Source organism: Phalacrocorax carbo, chromosome 12 (genome assembly GCF_963921805.1).
Source record: "Phalacrocorax carbo chromosome 12, bPhaCar2.1, whole genome shotgun sequence".
NCBI lineage: Eukaryota > Metazoa > Chordata > Aves > Suliformes > Phalacrocoracidae > Phalacrocorax > Phalacrocorax carbo.
In genome coordinates, this window is record NC_087524.1 from 5,275,204 (window position 1) to 5,295,036 (window position 19,833).

The following is a 19,833-nucleotide window of genomic DNA, read 5'->3' on the forward strand; positions in this document are numbered from 1 at the left end:
CCCTGCTTACACACCCCCAGGGAATTGCATCTCAACAGTTGATTCCCTGTTAATCAATTCACATTAGTGCCTGCCTTTTAGTTTTCATTTTGCTGAATTCCAGGAAAGAAGTTCGTAGACCAAATGCATGCTCTATCTCTGACCAAGTCAGGGCTGTCGCATTTCAAGAAATGACAGCAGACTGTATTTGCTCTACCAGCTGATAAGAGACACCTTCGTAAGTAAAGATTCATAGACAGCAGACTCAACACAGAACAAGATCCAGTGGTCTGTTTACACAGGTCAGCAGTAATATGGGGGAAGAGAGCCTTTATGGAATTTTTCCTCAACCTATTTTCTCCAGCTACAGAGAAAGGCTCCTGTTATACATTATTCTTCTGCTTCCCTTTACTTTTTACTTACTATGGGCTCAGGATTATGCGCTTGATAAGGAGACCTGTAGCACTTGCTATCACTCCATACTTTTTTCAGTGAGCACGTATGTTTTTGCTCTGCTCTTGCCACTTACAGGCTAAACCTTAAAACAATTTACTGTTCTCAAGTGAGAACCACAGTGGGGGTGGGCGGCAGGAGAGTTATGAGCATAGAAATAATGAACAGCTCATTCACAAAAGCAGGCCTGACTTTACAACCAAACCCTTGAGACCCATTGGTTAAGCTATTCTCTAGCATACACAGAAATCTTTATACAGAGGATCATCAAAAATAAACTTTATTATCAAACTCAAAAATTCACACATTAAACATAAGATCTAGACACAAAAAAACCTGAAAACATTCTCAGACAATAACCATTTTAGGTAATTTGGATGAGTACCTAGTTACCATTGTTTCAAATGCCTTTAAGAACATTTCTTAATATGTACACCATTGTGAAATGTCTTCAAATGCTTAGCTGGCCAGCTTTCAATAAGATTTTTAAATAGGGGAAAACTTATTTCTATAGAAATAACATTATCTAATTATGAATCAGAGAGAGACCCATAATTGTAGTGCTTGGGGAAAAATATCATAGCCTTTTGATATATTTAGATGACATAAATAACTATTGTACATTTACAAGTTTAAATATTTAAAAGCCTTTGTTACTATAAAAAGTTACTATGTACATATTAGATGCTATATAGAAATCCAGCTGGAGGCAAGCATCGGGCTCTCAGATTTGGCCGCTGAAACCTATGAATTTGGTAGGTAGATTGTCCACAGGGTACACTATGGGGCCTGTTTTCATTGTAGGAGGTCCATTCAGCAGCTGCCAGTCACAGCTCCGAGCCAACTCCACTGTAAATATTTTTAGAAGGACTTTTGCAAACTCTTTGCCAACGCAGCTCCTCAAGCCCCCACCGAAAGGAATGAAACTGAACCTAGAAGAATCCTCTGGAGATGGAGACATGAAGCGATCCGGGTTAAATTCATCCTTGTTGGTAAAGAGATCTGCCACATCGTGGGTATCACAGATACTGTAAATAACATTCCAACCTTTAGGGATCTGGTAACCCTACGAAAAGAAGGGAAAGGAGACATGAAGCACCTTGCTGTGTTAAATAAGGTGAAGTGTCAGCACAGGACACGTCGATGCACCCCACCTCCCCTCCTGGCTTCCCGCAGGTCACTCTAAGGCAGATAGGCTACGAGAACGCACTAGTACTTTGCAGCTGCGCTGAGGAGTTGAGCCCAAGCCCCTCTTACATTTAGCTCAAGGGTCTTGAGTGCAATTCGAAATCCTCCAGGAACAGGAGGGCTCAGCCTGAGGGTCTCTTTGATGACACAGCCCGTGTACTTCAGCTGCTCCAAGACCTCCATGTCCAGCTGCTTCTCTTGACTGGGACTGCACAGTAACCCCTAGAAAGGAAGATGCTGCCGTGACTTTACGGAGCAGGTGGCCAGGGCTTCCGGCACTGCAAAGCAGCTGCCCCCCAGCGAGTGGGGTTTTCCCGCCACCCCCTAAAAGAAGGGCACCACTGGGTCGAGGGGACCTGCCTGGGACCCCTCTCCTGGAGGTACATTCCCACTGCCTGCTCCTATGAAATGGCACTGGGGGAGACACACACCTTGCCCTGCAGCTCTTTCCTCACTTTCTGCAGGACGTCATGGTGGAGCCCCAGGAAGGCTATCAGCGACGTGGCAGCACTAGCAGTGGTTTCATGGCCCCCAAACAGCAGCTCTGTGGCAGACTCCTTCAGCTCCTTATGCAGGGGACAGAAGAACACAATACAGGTATTGAATATAGTATCTCCACGAGGCCCACTCCACCACCACATCACTGTGCATCACTCCCGGGCTGGAGCAGACACTCAAGGGCCAGGATGGGGGTGCTGCTTTATGCTCCCTGGGGACATGGCCCTGGTCCTGTGCTCCCCATCCTATAGCCTGGCTGCAGCCTTTGCACCCCAGTGCACTACACAAGCTGGTTTACTGCATGGTGAGAGGGGGCTGAGCCTCCTGCTCTCTCCTTTTGGCCCCAAAGGATAAGCACGCTGCTGACAGAGGGGCTGGGGGAAAGGGACCGATCTGGCCCTGGGGAAGGGGAACCTCACCTGCATGTTGAGCTGCTCCCCGTTGCCCTGCGTGTGCTCCATCAGCAGCTGCAGTGCATCCTTGTAGCCGCCCTCAGGCTCCTTGCGGGCCATCTTGGCACGGATGTTCTCCTCGATCTTGGCGTGGATGATGTTGCGTGCCCGCAAGCCCTGGCCAGGCAGCAAGGGAGAGCAGCATGGGACCTAAGCCAATGCTGCCAGCCCTCCCGCCCACTTCCCACCACCCCGGCTGCAGGGGCACCCCCCTCCTCCCGGCCCGCCAGGAGCCTTACCCGGTAGAGCCCACTGAAGGGCACGTCGATGGGGAGGGAGAACAGGTTGCGGATCATCTCCTCGAAGGCCTCCACCAGCTGCTGCTCACTGTCGGGGCTGGCCTGGCAGGGCTGGAAGCCCAGCAGGATCCTCATGGCGATGCGAAACATGAGGCGCTTCACCTCGGGGTACACCAGCAGGCAGGGCCCGGCGGCGCCCAGCCACTGTGTCAGGCAGGCGCTCACCTCCTCCTGGATGACGGGCACGTAGTGCTGCAGGGCGTCCCGGGAGAAGGCCCGCATGATCACCTGCCCGGGGGGACGAGGAGGAGGAGGAGGAGGAGGAGGAAGGGGACACAGGCTCAGCCACCGCGCCTGGCGCGGCCGCACCCGCTCCCCGCCCGCCCTCGGGGCCGTACCTTTTTGCGGTGCTTGTGCTGCCCGTTGTGGAGGTTGGAAAGGCAGCCCGAGCCCAGGATGGTGCGCACCGAGGCGGGCCACTGCACGGAGACGAGCCGGTGCTCGCCCAGCAGGATGTGCCGCACGTTCTCGGCGCCCATCACCCGCACCGTGGGCCGCCCGAAGAGGTGAGTCTTGTAGATGAAGCCGTATTTCCTGCGCTTCATCTGCAGGAATTTCCGCCTCTGGACAGGGGAAGGGGAGGAATAATAAAATAAATCTAAAAAAGGAGAGGAAGGGGCAGGGAGAGCAGCTCTTTCCCACCTAGGCACGGGAGCCCGGAGAGGCCGCCGCTTATCTCCCTCCCCTGCAGGTAAAGGAGGAGCCGGGGCGCTTCCCCGCTCCCCGCCTCGCCTTACCTGCAGCACCAGCTGCAGCGTCTCCCCGAAGAAGGGGAGCCCCATGGTGCCCGGGGGCAGCGGCAGCGGGCAGCTGGGGTCGCGGCCGCTCACACAGTACAGGTCCCAGAGCTTGACGGCGGCCAGAAAAAGTAGAAGGGGCAGCAGGAAGGTGCACAGGGCGCTGGCGAGCAGGGCGGAGAAGCCCATGGCTGGGGAGCGAGTCCAGCCCGACCCCCCGGGAGCTCCGAGTGCGCGGGCCGTGCTCGCCGCGGGCCGCCTTTTATACCCTTCCCAGGTTGCTGCCCACCCTACCTTGGTCCGATAAATTAGTTCACCCAAAGTTCATCTTTAATTGCGGATTGCGGCCTGGCTCCTCCCCCCAAAATCTTTAACTATTTGCTTTGCGGGGCGCATCCCGCCCGCCGCAGACAGCCGCCCGGGGGGGGTGGGGGGGGGGAGAAAGGTGCTGCCGGGCACGGCGGCGGCAGCGCGGGGCTCGCTCCCCGCCGCACCGGGCTTGGCACACCGGGCTGCGGGGCCCGCTGGCAGCCGCCTCTTCGGATTTATCGCCGATGCTCGTTAGAGAAATGCCCCGCTCCAGCACCCGGCTGCCCGGAGGCGCCGATCCCCGGGGGCGCTCCCCGGCTGGTGCCGGTGCGCTCTGCAAGCTGCGGGGCTCCTTCGCCCGCGGGCTGCTGTCGCCGGCCGGGAAAGGCGAGCGAGCAGAGCCGGGAGAAGCCGGGCCGGTGCAGGGGCCGGACGGGGCGGGCGGTCCCACTGCGCTGGGGCTGCCCGGTGGCCCGCGGGGCAGAGCTGCCACTGTGCCGCCGCATCGGCGGAGGAGCCTCCGCTGCTCCCTGGTTCACCTCGAAAAGCCCGGCTTGTATTTCTGCCCGGCCGCGGAGGAAGGAGCCGCGGGCAGCCGTCCGTCTCAGCCTACCGGTGCAGGTTCAAGCGCGGGTCACCGAGGGAAAAGGAGGTGAGCGCGGAAAGGAAACACCCAACCCACCGTGCCCGGCACCTCTCCCCGGGATCCGGTGGCCGCTCTCGACCGGGGCTCGACGGCATCCCGGGGCCGTCGGGGCTGCCGCTGCCGGGAAGGGGCGCTCGGCACCGGCCGGGCACCCCGCCTGCAGCCGGGGCGCACGGGGGCTCCCTCCCGGAGGCGGCGAGCAGGCGCCAGGGCTTACTTTCCGGGATGGAGCGGCGGCTCCGGCGAGGCTCCCGCGGGGTCCCGGCCCGGCAGGCGCCGTCCGGGGGACGCGGCCGCTGGGGAAGGGGCGGCTGCGGGGCCGCGGACGGAGGGAGGGGGCCGGGGAACACTCCGCTGCGTACGGCTGCTACCAATAAACTATCGTGCTCGCTATTTTTGTTTTCTTTCCATTTTTGTTCCATTTTTCCTCTCTGTTACTTTTCCTTCCTTTCACCCAGACGAGCTCAATAAACGCTGCACGTCGGGGGAGGCGGGGGGGGGGAGAGGTGTCACTTGTAATTATATTTTTCTGGCAATCACCGCATCACACTGGACCCTCCCTCCCCTTACGACGCCTTGCGGCAGCGGGGCTGGCCGCCTCCGCAGCCCCTTGCCCAGGAGGGACACCCCCCGCGCCCGGGGGTACCTCCCGCCCCCCGGAGGGCGCAGCCCCTCGGGGTACGGCGGGGCCCGGCCCGGGGCGGCGGCCGCGCCCTGACCCGGCGCCCTCCCCTCGCCGGGCGCTGACCCGCTTGTGACCTACAACACGGACCGTGACATCTGCGTGAACCCGGCCGGCAACCGCGCCAAGTTCACTGTCTATCAAAATAACGAGATACGGTGGCCTGAGCACCGATAATAGCCACAGGAAGGCTTTATTATCTCCCCAGCTGTGTATTCCCCGGCCATTGGCTCAAAAAGAATCAAATGGTAAAGAGTGAAAGGGATAATTAAAAACATCTTGGAAGGGGGTCAAGAAATAACAGCCTAATATGAACAAACTGATTACAAGTAATAGTTATTACACTTCATTTGTAAATTCTCATGTTTATCTGCAAAGTCAGTTTCAATTTTTCTTTTTTTTAAGCTAGATTCATGTTACATTTTCAGCTGGTGGCTATGCAGCTCATTGGTGCTGGGGTAATTTTTAAGTGGGCTGCAGGAGTCCCGGACCTCCCGCACCCAGTGCTGGGTGCTGCGGGCCCAGCCCTGCCCGCAGCCCTGCCCGCAGCGGGAGCCTGCAGGTTGCAGCCACACGAGCAGCTCCTGCTGATTACTCGTTGCCACTTGCAGCCACCACCTACCGATTTCACCTCTGATAGCCAGAAAGATTCACCTTTCAGGACAAGGTCAGGAGGGGCAGAGACTCTGGTTCACTACGGGGTCGACCTGCCAACAGCGCTTAACTCAGCCCTGCAGTTCAACCTCTTCCAGATTTGACCTGTCACATTTGGGAGCCACATTTCTGCCCCAGGTAGCCTTGTGCTTGCTGCACAGCCCTCCAGCAGCGCAGGCCCCACTGCAGTGCCCCCGCACCAGTGTGCAAAGCGGGACTGGCCAGGGCAAGGTCATTTGTAGCCCGGCATTGAAGCAGGATGATGACAGAGATTCAGGAGACCGGGGAGCTCCCCAGAGCCTTGCCAAAGAGGCTCTGTCCTGGAGCCACATTTCTGCCCTTGCAGATCAAGCTGCTGCTGGTTCCTCACAGAGAGCACACCACACCACCAGGCCTGGGATGTGCTGGAGGGACAAGGCGGATGGTTTCTCCCATTGCTTCTATGCAGGACACGTGACAGCAGGGAGCAGAGGTGAAGCTGAAAGGAGCTTATAAATAGATTGCAGTGGAGCAAGGACCTGGACCCAGCTCTGTTCTCACTGCACGAGCAACAGGACTCACTTTATCTTACATGTTAGAGAAATACCCTGTGTCTCAGCAAGGCAGGTGCTGCTCAAAAGCCACATAAAAAGGTGCCCTCGGCACCCAGGTTTAGCCCCAGGCACCAGCCCCTGGATGGACCCACAGAGCTGCTGTCCTGGCACTGTCCCTGGCAGAGCTAGGCTGCGGGAGGTGACACGGTCAGTCTGGCCAGCCAGCCACCATGGGGCCTGTGTCACCTTGCACATGCCCCCTCTGCAATGTGAATAGCATCATCAGGAACAGGGGACTTTCTACCACAAATCAGACTATTCAGAAATTTCCATTTTCCAAATGTTTATTCCCCAAAGCCTCCTCCCCTGCTTCAGCCTGATCCCTCGGTCAGGCTGTGGCTGGAGAGCACGTCCTGTGGGGACGCCAGAGGGGGGCTTCCTGGCACACCCTGAGCAGCAGCACGGTGCTCAGGCACAACATACACAGCTACTACTACTGGCTGAATGAGATACATCCTCTTTGTGCCGGCTCTAATGGGAAGTGCAGGAATGAGATTAAATATTTACAATAAAAACCACTTTACATCCTATTATTCTAGCTATAGCTGATGCCGTGGCTTGGGCAGCCCTGGCTTGTTTTTTCCTGCAGAGCCCCCCCATCTTCCCTCTTTTCACATCTAAAAAGCTACAGTGTGCAGGATGTTCATCCTACCTCTCCTATAACACACCCACAGGAGATAACCCTGGGACGGAAAAGCTCTGGGAGCCTTAGCTGGGAGTTTTGCTCGCCATTCCCAGTGGCTGGAAACCTGTGTGGGGCAGGGGCTGGCTGAGCCCCCATGGGGGATGCTCACTGCCAGCAGCTTCAGCAGGTTTTGCCCCCAGGCTGGGGCTGAGGCTTACCCCAGTGCTCAGGAGCAGGGCTCTGCAGGACCCTCGCTACCAGCTTGCTCATCAGGAGAGGAAGAATAAAAAGACCTTTGGGGTTTTGCTCTGCAGTGACTCAGTGCCATAACCAGCCTGGGGCAGGACAGGCCTGCCCCGGCAGCTGTGGAGGGGCACCGGCACCAGGGCTGAGGGGGGCAGTGAACCATGACTCAGGCCTCGCTGCCGCAGCCGGACTGCAAGGGGTGGAAGTAGAGCTGCAGCCCGTCGTTGACGGGGTGCACAATGGGCACGGTCTGCATGGCGGGGTAGCCGGGGGTGGCCAGCTCCCAGCGGGCCGTGCTGACCAGCTCGATGGCCAGCAGCTTGAGGATGGCCTGCGCCAGCTCCTTGCCGATGCAGCTCCGCGCCCCGCCGCCGAAGGGGATGTAGTGGAAGCGGCCTGCGGCCTCCGTCCGGGCAGCACCAAAGCGGTCTGGGTCAAAGCTGCTGGGGGGGCTCTGGTAGATGGCAGCTGTCTCATGTGTGTCACGGATGCTGTACATGACGCTCCAGCCTTTGGGGATCTGGTAGCCCTGGTGGGGGGAAAGAAGAGGGGAGAAGAGGAGCATTACATACCCACGCAGCCGGCTGTGCTAGTGGAGAGTGAGCAGAGGGTGCCTGCGGACAGCCCCACCGCATTGCCCATCTGCTCTGCAGCTCCTTTTCTCCCCAGCCCAGCTGGGACCCACGGAGGTTGCTGGGTGCCACCTTCCCCTGAGCCGCACTGCCAAGCACCACCACTGTGCTGGACACAGGGTGCTCGCAGGCAGTGGCAGACAGCAGCTCCCTAGCAGCCCACCGTCGTGTGGGGCACTTACATCCAGCTCAAAAGTCTGCAGTGCCGTCCTGTAGCCTCCGGAGACGGGGGGCAGCACCCGCAGCACCTCCTTAATCACACAGTCCAGGTAGCGCAGGCGGCTCAGCTTCTCCAGGCTGATGTCCGAGGGGCAGCGAGAGCTCTGCCCTGACGGCACCCGGAGCTGGGGACTGCTCTGGGGGAGGGTAGGTTCCAGCAGGGCACAGGGCTGGGAGGAACCTTCCTCTGTTGGGCCTGGGGGCTGGCTCTGGTCCTCACAAGCATCCTTGGCCGTGGGGCAGAGAAGTGGCTTCTCACTGTCCCTGCTCTGGGCGGGCAGGGTGTCAGGGCAGGGTCCCACAGGGCAGCGCTCACACTGCTGGTACAGCTCATGGGACATCAGCTCCTGCCTTATTTTTTCAATCACTGAGGGGTGCTTCAGTAGCAGGAGGATCAGAGAAGTGCTGGCACTAGCCGTGGTGAAAAAAGCAGCAAATATGAGCTCAATCGCTGACTCCTGGGAGAGGAAGGAAGGTGACAAGCTTGAATGTAATTTGAAACCGGTTGAGATTCAGACTGTTCTCACCTTAGGCAAGTTTTGCTTCTGTGCAGAGGGTCCTGCGCCCCCCCGCTCTCCACAAACCTGTGCCCACCCTGGGTTGGCAGGGACCAAAACAAGACACCCTTGTTCTTCCATTTCCGTACAAACTGGACATCCATTTGCCAAGTGACTGATGCAGAAACACAACTGAGATGAGTACACGTGACCTCCAAATCCACTGAGCTTTCCTCTCAAGATTTACAAATTTTTAAAAAGCATTTTAACATTCATTTTAGCATACCAAGTAAAGTTTGTTTCAAGTATGACGGTTTTTACCTTCATCTGCCAATTCCCCTTTGTGCCCAGCTTTTACCTTTCTGCCCAGTCAGAGATTATGAGGCTGTGTGTTCATGCATAAATCCTAGATGCACTGGCAGCTAAAAGGGGTTACGTTTGATCCACCTCCAGTTATAATCAACCATTTGCTTGTCTGGGAGGGGACTCAGACCAACAGAGTCAAAAGCAGAAATACCTCCCCGCTATAGCAGGTCATCCCAGGAGGTGCTGTAGCCGGCAGGGAGCTCTCCCACAGGGATGCACACACCAGGCAAAGGACTTGCTCGCTTCTCAAGCTTTACAGCCTGAAGCACGGCAGTGTTTCTGATAGCTCTGTAGCAGATGTGTCCATAACAAGTTAAGAGGTTAACCAGCTCAGACGGACCACAGCACAGTCAAAATCATAATACAAGCCTTGTCCCAGCTCACAGATCCCCACAGAGCCTCCCAGTCTTTCCAGCACTGTCTGCAGGGTCTGTATGACACAGCACATGCCAGGTTGCTGCAGGCTGTTTGCAGCACTCTGTGATCAACTTTTGGAAACCGTTTTCCAGAAGTTAAGGGTTGTCCGGAGCTGGGTCATGGCATGTCACCTCTCTGACAGCAAACATAATGCTCTAACTTACAGCCCCACCTGAAGGTGCCAGTGGCCCCATAGCACTGGACTGGGTGCGCTGAGGCCAGCGGCCAAACCCAAAAGCCACGGGAGAAGCCCGAGGGAGGAGCACAGAGAACTGCCACCCTGGGAGGGGCTGGGACCTGGCTGGCACTACCCAGCACTAATAGCTCCAGCCCGGAGGCAAAGCGGAGCACAACCCCCCAGGGAAGCAGAGCCGTTCCTTTCACACAGCTATGTGCCGAGTTTTAAATTGTTCTGACACAACTGGTTCTAGAGAGGTGAAGCCAAAAACACGGGGAAGGACACCTGAAGCCTGAAGGTACCTGGAGCCAAGTCTGGCAAGGTCAAGGGTAACGTAACAAGGATTACTCTTTGCTACCGTCCCCAGCACCGCATATTGTCTGGACTAGAGGCTTTTGCCAAAGTGCAGCTCTCAAGGGCATCTTTCAGCTGAAATAAAGCCTCTGAAATAACAGATCCCTGTCGAACCCTATCACAGCTCCTGCAGGCATTAGCAGGAATTTTTACCTTCACAAGGTAGCAGACCCAGATGAAAAGAAATCTCTCAGTTCTACCACTTGCAGTTAAAACCCAAGACATTTTAATAACATGCAAGGAATTTAGGGCAGGCTCTGCTATTTGAAATAACAGCCCTTATGACTCTCTTGCATCAACCTCCGAGAGTGCTGCTACGTAAGCAGTGACACCGAATTGCTGACTTTCACTCCCTGCTTTTACAAGGCCAACATAACCCGTGACTGGGAGGCAGCATCCTCCCGCAGCTTCACCAGGGTTGTCCCTGTGCTACAGCCCCGTCCTGGGAGGCAGGACTGGCGGCCCTAAGCTTCCACCCACCCACCCAGTGACAGCACTATTATGTAGGATGGGAGTTTTTTTAATCCTCCCAAAATTTTAAATGTTTTAAAACAGTACTTTTGGCAAAGTGATATCTTTTTAATGACTGTTACATTTCAAGGGTCCTGAAGAATTCATGCCAGCAGTGCAAATCACAGTGTTTATAGGAAAAATTTTGGGAAAACTGTCCTTCAAAATAATTTGAACAAAAAGCAAATTAGTAACTAGTGCATGCCAGTGTTTGGAGTGTCTCTCAAAGTCAGATATATTAATGACTTTCCAACAGCTTTGGACTTTTTATCCAATTACACCATCCCACTGGATGTTACTGTTTTGTTGAAGTGGAGAATATCACCATAATTGCAAGCATGGACAGTTTGGTTCACAAGCCATTTTGTTAAATACAGACAAGGTAGAAATTTTCTAACCGTAAAAGTACAGGATACAGGACAGCATATGAATATACTGTCATTCGAATCAGCTGGCCCCAGGTCACAGCCGTGTCACTCCATGTTACATTTAATACCCCCTTATTCCATGTGTGGCCAGAGACAGGGACATGATGAGAGATCATGTAATTATTCATGTGTAATATCCATGTGAATACTGAGAGAGAGTAATCAATCTTAATCAATCACATTTTGAATCTGGCAATTATTTTAAAAATGTATTATAATAAATCCCATTCTATTAGAATAAACAATATAATAAAATTACTTGAAGAAGAATATATGCTGGTTCTAATTGTATCTAATAGTCGCTGTGAAGTCTTTAAAATTTTTTAGATTTAGAGATTATACTTTCACAACATATTTATAAAACATTAGTCTTTAGATAGTTTTTCTTAAATACCTAAATAAATGGTAAAAGTACGTATGTTCAATACTTTTAAACTGCACTCAAATACTTTTCAACTATATTCAGCTGCTGTACCTGTGCAAAACTGCTTCAAAAATTGTCATATAAATGCAGTGTCATCTATCATTCACTGACACCAAGTGACCTGGAGCTATGAACAATGCAGTACTAATGACAACTTTTCCCAAGATCTTAGGCAAAATCCTCTTCACGTTCAGTTGGTAGTTTGGGCTCAGTACGGACTACTGGGTTCATCCCTAAGTCACAGTCATCATGTTGCATCATAGCAATCCGCAACCTAGATGATCTAATTAATGATGAGGTGATAGGGAATGATGCAGAATCCATCATTCCATCCCTAGGCCCATTTTGATATATCATCTCAGAGATTTCTGGGTTTGCAGCCCCAAGGAACGCAGTGATCTGCACACTGCACTATGCCAGAAGCTGGGGGATCTTTGAGGAGCACATGACTAGCTCTAAATATTTCCAAGATAGTATCTTGGAGGTTACTGAGTGCATGCTGACATACAGAGCCTTAGCACAGCCACATAACCCTACCAGCATCCTAAATCAGGCTAAAGCCTGGTGGCCATGGAGAGGAAAGGTAGAAGAGGCATTTATTCCCTTTTTTAACACCTGCTCTCTTCTAATGCAAAGAGACACAATCCTGCAAGAGCATATGTGCATGCCGAGCCCAGGCTTTCTCGCTTGTGCTGGAGATGGTGTCCTTTAACTTGGTAAGAGCAGGGCAGGAATGAGCGGCTGGTGGTGGGTCCCCACACAACCATCCTCCTGCCCCTCAGCCCAGGTCTCTCAAACAGCCACCGAGTCAGAAGGGACACTGCAAGGGGTGGGGTTCTCCTTACCTTTAGCTCCTGCATGGTGAATTCTTTGCCATGCTCCTTGGCACTGTTTATTATGAAATCCAGAGCATCGCTGTGGTCTTCTGGGTTGTTTCTCTGCAGCTTTTCCTGTATAGCCTTCTCCATAAACTCATGTAGCGTGTCCCGTGCTTTGATTCCCTGTGGGAGGCAGACACAGTTCAGGAGAGCCTTAGGAACTGCCCCACTCTCCAGAGAGACTGGGGGACCCCAAGTGTGGCAATCCTTAATCCCAGGATCTGTAACCACAAGGACCGTTTAACCTATTGCCCTGCCCCAGAGCCTTGCAAGAGGCAGCAGTTTGGGGGAACTGCTGTAAATTGTTGCCTTGCTGTTGTGAATCAAATACGACAAGTCCTGAGAAACACTCTGAGAGGAAAAGACAGCAGTAAAACCGAGTCTAGAGGCATCTGTGCTGAACAAACCCACAGTCGTGTCAGGTCCAAAAGAAGCTTGTCCAAAGAGACAAGAAGAGTTCCTTAAAAAAACTGAGTCCAAGCAGCAAGGCACATCTGAGACAGGAACAAATGAGTAGCTTTACCAGGGTATAGTAGGTAAAGACACATTAATCACACCCAGCTCATCTCCAGTTGCGTTGCACTCCTGTGCAGCAAAAATTTAGGTAAGATCTCAGTAAGTCAAGTGATCAGCAATCTCGTTGCAAAGTGGGGTGGATGGAGTGCACACCTCTGTATCAAAAGGCCTCCTGCAAAAGCCAGGAGGACCACAGATTTGGGATGACTAATGGCCATGATCAGATGTCAGGAAGAAGATACAAAGGCTGAGGTTTGAGGTGGGAAGGACTGGACAAATGAAACAGGTCAGGGAGCAAGGGGAAAGACAAGGGGACCTAAATGCAACTTGAAGAGGTCCAGTCAGGCTGTGGCTGACCTGAGAGAGTGCAGGGAGGGCTGGATGTGGGCTGAAAGCTCACACTGGTGACTACCTGCAAAGGGAAATTGGACAGGGAACACAAGAGCTTTGAAGTGGTGGAGAAGAGCAGCAGGAAGGCTGGGACTGGCTGGGTAAGGTGATCAGTGGGGCAGAGCTCACAGTGGAAATAAGAGATTGGGCAAGACCTGGCTAAAAGGGGCAGGAGACTTGAGCTGTGGTAAGGATGGAGAACCCAAAGCCAGAGGAGGGACCACAGACTGAAATGGGAGAGAGGGGATGGGATGCAGGACCAACACCTAGAGCAGGAGAGTGGAGAGGCAGGCGAACAGGGGCAGGGCAGCGGGGAAGAAACTGCGGGTTGAAAGAGGCAGAGGAGTTTGTCCCTCTGCCATGTTCCCCTTCAGGACCCCTCACTGTCTCTCTGCTGCTGGGGAACAAGGGATCAAGGACCATAAAAGGGCCTCAAGTCCTTGGCCTGCCCTGAGGTGCACAGGGAGTGCTAACCTGAGGTGCACTGTGCCCACCTGCCTTTGTGCTCCTGCCCACAGACCCCTCTGCAGTGAGCTGGCATGAGTCTGGGCAGGATGAGACATGACCAGACATGATGGACTAACCAGAACCAACAGAGGCAACATAAGGGGTGAGAAGAAGGGGAGCCCTGCGCTGTACAATGAGCTGGAGCCAGCGACCAGAAGTGCTGGAAGCCAAGCAGGAGCAGGTGAGAAGTGCAGAGAGAAGGGGAGATGGCTGGGGTGAGCAAGGCACGAGGCCCTCAGACCCAGAACAGGGTGCTGCAGGTGTCCTGGCCCATCGGAATCGTCCCTTGGCAGGCCTGGGGACAGGGGGTCTGTGCCGCCAGGGCCCGGGCCTGGGCCCCTGCCCCCCGTCAGAGGGAGCCGGGCAGGCGGCAGTACCTTGCGCAGCCCGCTGAAGGGTATGTTGAGGGGCAGGGAAAAGAGGTTCTCCACCAGCTGTTCAAAAGTTTTGGCCAGGTCCTTGAACTGCTTTTCCTCCAGGCGGAGCCCCAGCAGAATCCGAGCTGCAATGCGGAAAGTTAAGGTTTTAGCGGAGGAATAAACTGCGATGGAGCCTGGCTCCATGCACCAGCCCCGCAGCTCCCAGCTCACAACCTTCTGGATCCGCGGCAGGTAGCACTCCAGGGCAGCGCGGCTGAACACTCTGGCCAGGATCTAGGAGGAGAAGGGGGGGAACAGAGGCAGATGGTTAAAGCAGGGGGTCCCACGTGCCACCAAGGCCCAAGCGTGGGCAGGAGGTGCTGCCTGCGCTGCGTGCCCCATTGGCGCGGCCGCAAGCCTCACCTTGCGGCGCTGGCGGTGCAGGTCACCGACGGAGCCGAGCAGGGTGTGGGAGCCCAGGATGATCTGGGTGCTCTGGGGCCACTGGGTGCTGACCAGCGTGTGCTCACCCAGCAGGATCTTGCGGATGTTCTCAGCGCCCGTCACCCGCACCACCGGCCGGCCCAGGAGGTGGGTCTTGAAGACGTTCCCGTACCTCTCCCGCCGGGAGCTGTGGAAGCGGGAGCCCTGGGGACGAGCTGCAGGTCAGGCTGGGGCTCCCACCAGTCCCTTCCCACCCCATCCCTGTCCCTCTGCGCCTCACCTGGAGCAGCCAGTGCAGGGTCTCCCCGAAGAAGGGCCAGCCCATGGAGCCCTGGGGCAGGGGCAGGGCGCTGGCGCGGTCCCTGCTGAGGCTCCAGCGCAGCGCCCACAGGTGCCGGCACAGGCTGACCAGCAGCGCCAGGGTCAGCAGCGCCAGCGCCGCCGCTTCGGGCCAGGAGAGCCCCGCCGGCATCCTCCTCCCGGGCGGCGGGTCCCCGCACCGGGGGCTGCCAACCGCGGGGGCCGGGCGCCCGCCACTCCGCTGCCGCCGGCGGGCGCTGCGCGGCTGCTGCCGCCCGGCCCCGCTCGCCTCCTCCTGCCGCCGGTTCGCCCCTCGGCCACATTTATATAGATATTGGCCACTTACGCCCGATCCACCTTCGGAGATGACGTATCCGCTGCATATTTAAGCAGCGCGGCCAAGTGCGGTGATTGGAGCGGGGGAAGCGGGGAGAGGGACCGGGGGGCGAGCGAGGACGCGGCCGGGGCAGCCCCCCTCTCCTCGGGGCCGGGGGCCCGCCGCCCCTCTGCCATCCCCCCGTACCCGCCCTAGCCCCAGCCCGGCCGGCCCCGCGGCGGGACGGCTGCCCTCGGGGCCGGGACACCGCCCCTGCCCCGCCGGGACCCCCCGGGCCGGCCCTTCCCGCCCTCCGGGGAAGGCAGCGAGTCCCGTCCCCGGCTCCCCCGGCCGGGGAGTGCCCCGGCCCCGCTCCACCGCCCCCAGCCGCCCCAGGGTGCAGCGGCAGCCGGGGGGATCCCGCAGCCCCCCCACCCCACCCCGGGCCGCCCGGACCCCCCCGCCTGCCCCGCGGGTGAATCACCCAAGAGCCGGGACCCGCACAGGTCCCAGTGAAACCCGCTCCGAGGTGCCTGAAATCCAACAGGAATACGGGCGAGGTTTATATTACTGTATTTAGACCGTCAATAACTTAAAAATACAGCCAAAATGTACATTATTTTTACATGTTCCATTTGGTTTGTATTTGTTAGACATTCTCTTTGTGTCTAAAATAGCCAGGAGGGGACAGTGCAAAGAGACCGGCGGCGGCGGGACGAAATGCGAATCGCTGGGATGGGTCTGGCGGTAGAAAGCGCATACTGACAAACAGATGCGGCACGAAACCAACAGTGGCAAACTTATTCCTTACTGCAACCTGGGGAAAAGAACCCAGGATCTTACAAAAGCACAGTTAGAAATAGTAACCCTGAGGAACAAAACAAACCAAACCAAAATGTCACATTATAAAGAACTCAAATGGTTATTTACATTCACAACCTCAAGATTAAACCCTTTTGGAGAACAAAGCCTATAAGCCCTAATGGTAAATAAATATCAAGTCTAGTTGTCAGGTAGTTTTCAAAGGTACTAAAAATCAGAAGACTTTTTCATACCTCCAGACTACAAAACCCAGTATACAAAATTATGTCCAATCACTTTAAGGCTAATATACATTTAATGCAGGAAAACAATAGGCAGCATCTGAAACGCAAGTATCTCAATGCTTAAAAAACATTAAATTAGGAGTCATCCAGAAAACTAAGCAACTAAGGGATCATTTCTCAAATAATTCCTACCTGGAACAAAATTTTGGACACCATGTCTGCAGATACTTAAATAACGTATTTACAGTTCAGCTGTTCCATGTACAACACGACTGAGCTGGTTTTTATTGTACAGTCTCATTTTTCATCATTTGTTTACAATATACAAAATAGTATTCGATCCATTAAAAATACGTACAAAGAATTGTTTGCTGAAGACTCCGTGTACAAGCCATCTACTGCATTTTTCCTTTACTCGGTCAAACGAACGTCCCTACTGATATCACTGTTTGCTTAGTAGAAATAGTGGCTAAGAAATACCTCTTGGCGTGATGAGATACCGTCGATTTAACAGGCCTATGTGTGCTGGGACATGCCATTCACTAAACCCCTAAGTTGCTTTACTACAGTCTCTATTAGCTTCTGCTTGTCACGATCGTTCTTCCTGAACTGAGCAAAAATGTTGTTCTTTTTGCTAGAGTCTCTCATTCTGGAGAAATAAAAAAGCAAATGACACAGGCACGTTAGAAACATAATTTGAAAAGGAAAAATATGACTATTTAAATAGGTTTACTTTTGTTCCTCTTTTCATCTTTCTGCTAGTAAGAACTGGAAGGTTATAAAACCTGTTATCTGTGTGTTCTTAAATTAAACTTCCACAATGCAGAACTTGTTTTAATAAATATTACTCTACAAATAACCCATAAATATTAAGTAAATATCACCTCGGCAGGAAACTGGCCCCACCAATTGCACTGGGAGAGAAGCAAACCAGAAAACCCGTTAGTATCATCTGCATCCATGGTAAATTCAGACCCCGTGAACGGGCGTGTTTTGTTCCCTGTCAAATTACCCGATATCGTTGTTGCTTATCTCCCATATCAATGGTTTTTAAAACAAAATTCGGGGAATAAAATAAATTGAAGCAACGATATTTTGTAACAATATAGGCTATACATACCCTCTGTGAACTCTGCAAAATGCGTATTCACCGCAGGCAGGAGAGGAGAGACAACACCGTTAGAAAGTGCCTTTAACTCCCAGTACATTTTGATGCAGTTTTTCAAAGCAGGCCGGCACTCGGCCGGGGCGCCGCGCCCTGCCTTACCCTGCCCTCCCCAGCCCGCCCAGCTGAAACACTCGCATCGGCTTTACCAGGGCAAAAACCCCAACGCATTTATTTTGCCTTCCCTAAAGCGGCAACTCGGGCACACTCGCAAACTGCGACCGGGGCTCCGGCACCGTCTGGGCTCTGCACCGGGACAGCGACGCGCTGCCGCCGGGCTCTGGCTGCTGCAGCTCCTGGGAGGGCAGCCCCGGTCCCGGCCCCAGCCCCCTGCATCCCCCACATCCCCAGACCCACGCATTGTCGGCCACCGCCATCCCTGCACCCCTCATACCCCACATCCCCAGTCCCTCGCATCCCTGTGCCCCCCACACCCTTGCATCCCCAGCCACCCACATCCTTGCACCCCTACATCCCCTGTCCCCGGCATCCCAGTCCCCTGCATCCCTGGCCACCCGCATCCTCGCACCCCTGCTTCCCCCACATCCCTGGACCCTCGTACCCCTCCACTTACTTCTCCAGGAGCGTGAGGGCTGTTCCCGGATTGACCCGCAGGTATTTGGAGGTGGCCTGCCCATAGTCAGCCAGGTAGGTGGACCAGTCCCACACCATGAAGAGGTCCAGGAGCTGGCGGGGGAGAGATGGGTGAGCAGCTCCGCGGGAAGGAGGTGCCTCCCGGGCCCGGCTGCAGCCCCTCATCGGGAACCCAGCTGCCAGCCCCTTCACCTGCCTGGTTCTTTAACACCTTCCCACCTCTCTCTGAGAGCGGCTCTGCAAATTTGGCCCCAGGAGGGGATGGATGCTAATGGCTTCACGCTTTGCTGTTTTACGAGCTTACTTTACTGTGGGGAGGGAGAAGGGGATACTCGTGTCTGTGGCTGCTCACAGTAATTTAAACCAGAGGTTCAGGTAGTCTCAATTAAGTGAATTAAACAACCCCTGCTGCACTCTCCATGGTGACTGATCCCTGTGACTCAGCCCCAGGCCCTGGGCACACTTCTGGCCCAAACAAACCCCAAACACTTAAACGGGGGAAGAAAAAGCCTCCAAATGCAGTCCTGCGTCTGGCCGCAATTTCGAATCAGGCCTTTGACTCACAATCCCGGAGCTGCTGTTCAACAAAACAGCCTGCTTTTACAAGCAGACGCAATGCCTAACTGGCACTCGCAGCCCTCAAAGCCTAATTCCCCCCTCTGCCATCGCGGGTGAGGGCCAGGCACAGCCGGGCGCCCTGCCCAGGCTGCCCCGGGACCAGGGCACAGGCAGCCCTGCTCCCTGCAGCCTTTCCCACAGCTACCTGCGGGCTGGCGGGCCCCGCTCCCATTGACGTCAATGGCGGGGTGCCCCAGCTTCCCCCCGCATCTGACGCCTGGCCTCATCCTGCTGCAGAGGGCTAACGCGGGCTTGTTCTCAGGCTGCCCACTGTTAGCCAAACCTACTGTTAAAACAAGCATGGGGAACCATGAGCAACGCTTTGCCCTGGCTCACAGTGCCTACGACCGCTCCGCTGAGCTGGGTCCTCACTGTAACCTAGAGCCCCTGCTTGCCTGGAGGCCTTGCTACATCGGTATGGCCTGGAAAAGTGGGATGGAACAGGATTTTGTGTAAAATAAAAACCTCATTCTAAGAAACATAACAGACTACTGCAGGTCATACCATTTTACTATTTAAATAAATAACCCTTCTCACTTTAGAGCAGGTATCCACTCCCCCGACTTCTCAGGATGCACTAAGAGCAGGATGGCACCTCTGACAGCCTTGCCTTACTCAAACTTCTCAGCCTGGTAAAACGTCACAGGTCTCCAGTAATGCTCATCACCAAAATTCTTACATCAACTTAATTATAAAATAAAAGCATACACATGGCCTTCACAGGCCAATCTATGTTTTTTCCCTCCATTTTTTTTCCACTTCCTAACCCCTTATGCTATTTTCAAATAAAGTGGCAAATTTAAATAATTTTCTAATTACTCCTTCCATATTTATAGTATAGTATTTTATGAATATGCAGTAACATTTCCTGGCTTTATAACGGACCTCTGACACAGTTACTGCTCTGTTGTTCCAAAGTCCTCCAGGGACCATTACAAACCTCAGTGACATCTAAATTTTAAATGTGACTGTCTCATTTGGGTGAAAGGTGTATGAAAAGCAAGGAAGCTATTTCATTCTCTACAGACTACATATCCATGACAGCCATCAAGGTCAAATGTAAATAGTTCTTTCTCACAAAGCGCTTTCTCAGGAAGGGTACCGCCAGTTCTCCTGCTGAGCTGGAGAGAAGAGAACATGCCTTATAGTCACTAAGCAAACAGACTTGGGAAGACTCTGATAACTCAGGAATTAGGGGCATTTGTGAAACCCATGACCTTAATTGCTGCTGCATGTTACTCATAATTTCTTATTAACTGCGTTACAACAGTCGGTAGTGCCCAGTCCTTACAGAGGCTGTATGATATAGTCAAA

The 19,833-nt window shown here is 54.2% G+C and overlaps 3 protein-coding genes across 9 annotated transcripts in view; all 3 read right to left on the reverse strand.

Annotated features, from left to right (window-relative positions):
- Positions 1–694: 694 nt before the first annotated feature.
- LOC104041391 (cytochrome P450 26A1) lies at positions 695–4,840 on the reverse strand. Of its 3 annotated transcripts, XM_064463823.1 has the most exons (7): positions 3,607–4,826; positions 3,208–3,432; positions 2,810–3,097; positions 2,538–2,687; positions 2,052–2,186; positions 1,690–1,842; positions 695–1,498 (listed from the first exon to the last, which is right to left on the reverse strand). In XM_064463823.1, the coding sequence occupies exons 1-7, from the start codon at positions 3,793–3,795 to the stop codon at positions 1,157–1,159; spliced, it is 1,482 nt and encodes a 493-aa protein (XP_064319893.1). In that variant the 5' UTR covers positions 3,796–4,826; the 3' UTR covers positions 695–1,156. The 3 variants fall into 3 exon arrangements, with proteins under 3 accessions (XP_064319893.1, XP_064319892.1, XP_064319890.1); XM_064463822.1 differs by having other exon boundaries at positions 2,810–3,061; positions 3,208–4,840; XM_064463820.1 differs by having other exon boundaries at positions 3,208–4,837.
- A 588-nt stretch (positions 4,841–5,428) lies between these two features.
- Positions 5,429–15,270, reverse strand: LOC104050368 (cytochrome P450 26C1). Its single transcript, XM_064463829.1, has 6 exons — positions 14,761–15,270; positions 14,460–14,684; positions 14,055–14,330; positions 12,232–12,387; positions 8,176–8,670; positions 5,429–7,890 (listed from the first exon to the last, which is right to left on the reverse strand). The coding sequence occupies exons 1-6, from the start codon at positions 14,950–14,952 to the stop codon at positions 7,528–7,530; spliced, it is 1,707 nt and encodes a 568-aa protein (XP_064319899.1). The 5' UTR covers positions 14,953–15,270; the 3' UTR covers positions 5,429–7,527.
- A 383-nt stretch (positions 15,271–15,653) lies between these two features.
- Positions 15,654–19,833, reverse strand: part of EXOC6 (exocyst complex component 6) — a 97,197-nt gene continuing 93,017 nt past the window's right edge. For 3 of the 5 annotated variants that reach the window (XM_064463824.1, XM_064463825.1, XM_064463826.1), the window contains 3 exons: positions 17,882–17,994; positions 17,263–17,274; positions 15,654–16,791 (listed from right to left, as the gene is read on the reverse strand). In XM_064463824.1, the coding sequence (XP_064319894.1) occupies positions 16,659–16,791; positions 17,263–17,274; positions 17,882–17,994 (258 nt within the window). In that variant the 3' untranslated portion in view covers positions 15,654–16,658. Of the gene's footprint in view, positions 16,792–17,262; positions 17,275–17,869; positions 17,995–19,833 lie in introns of all 5 variants that reach the window. The other 2 variants (XM_064463827.1, XM_064463828.1) reach the window with 1 other exon arrangement.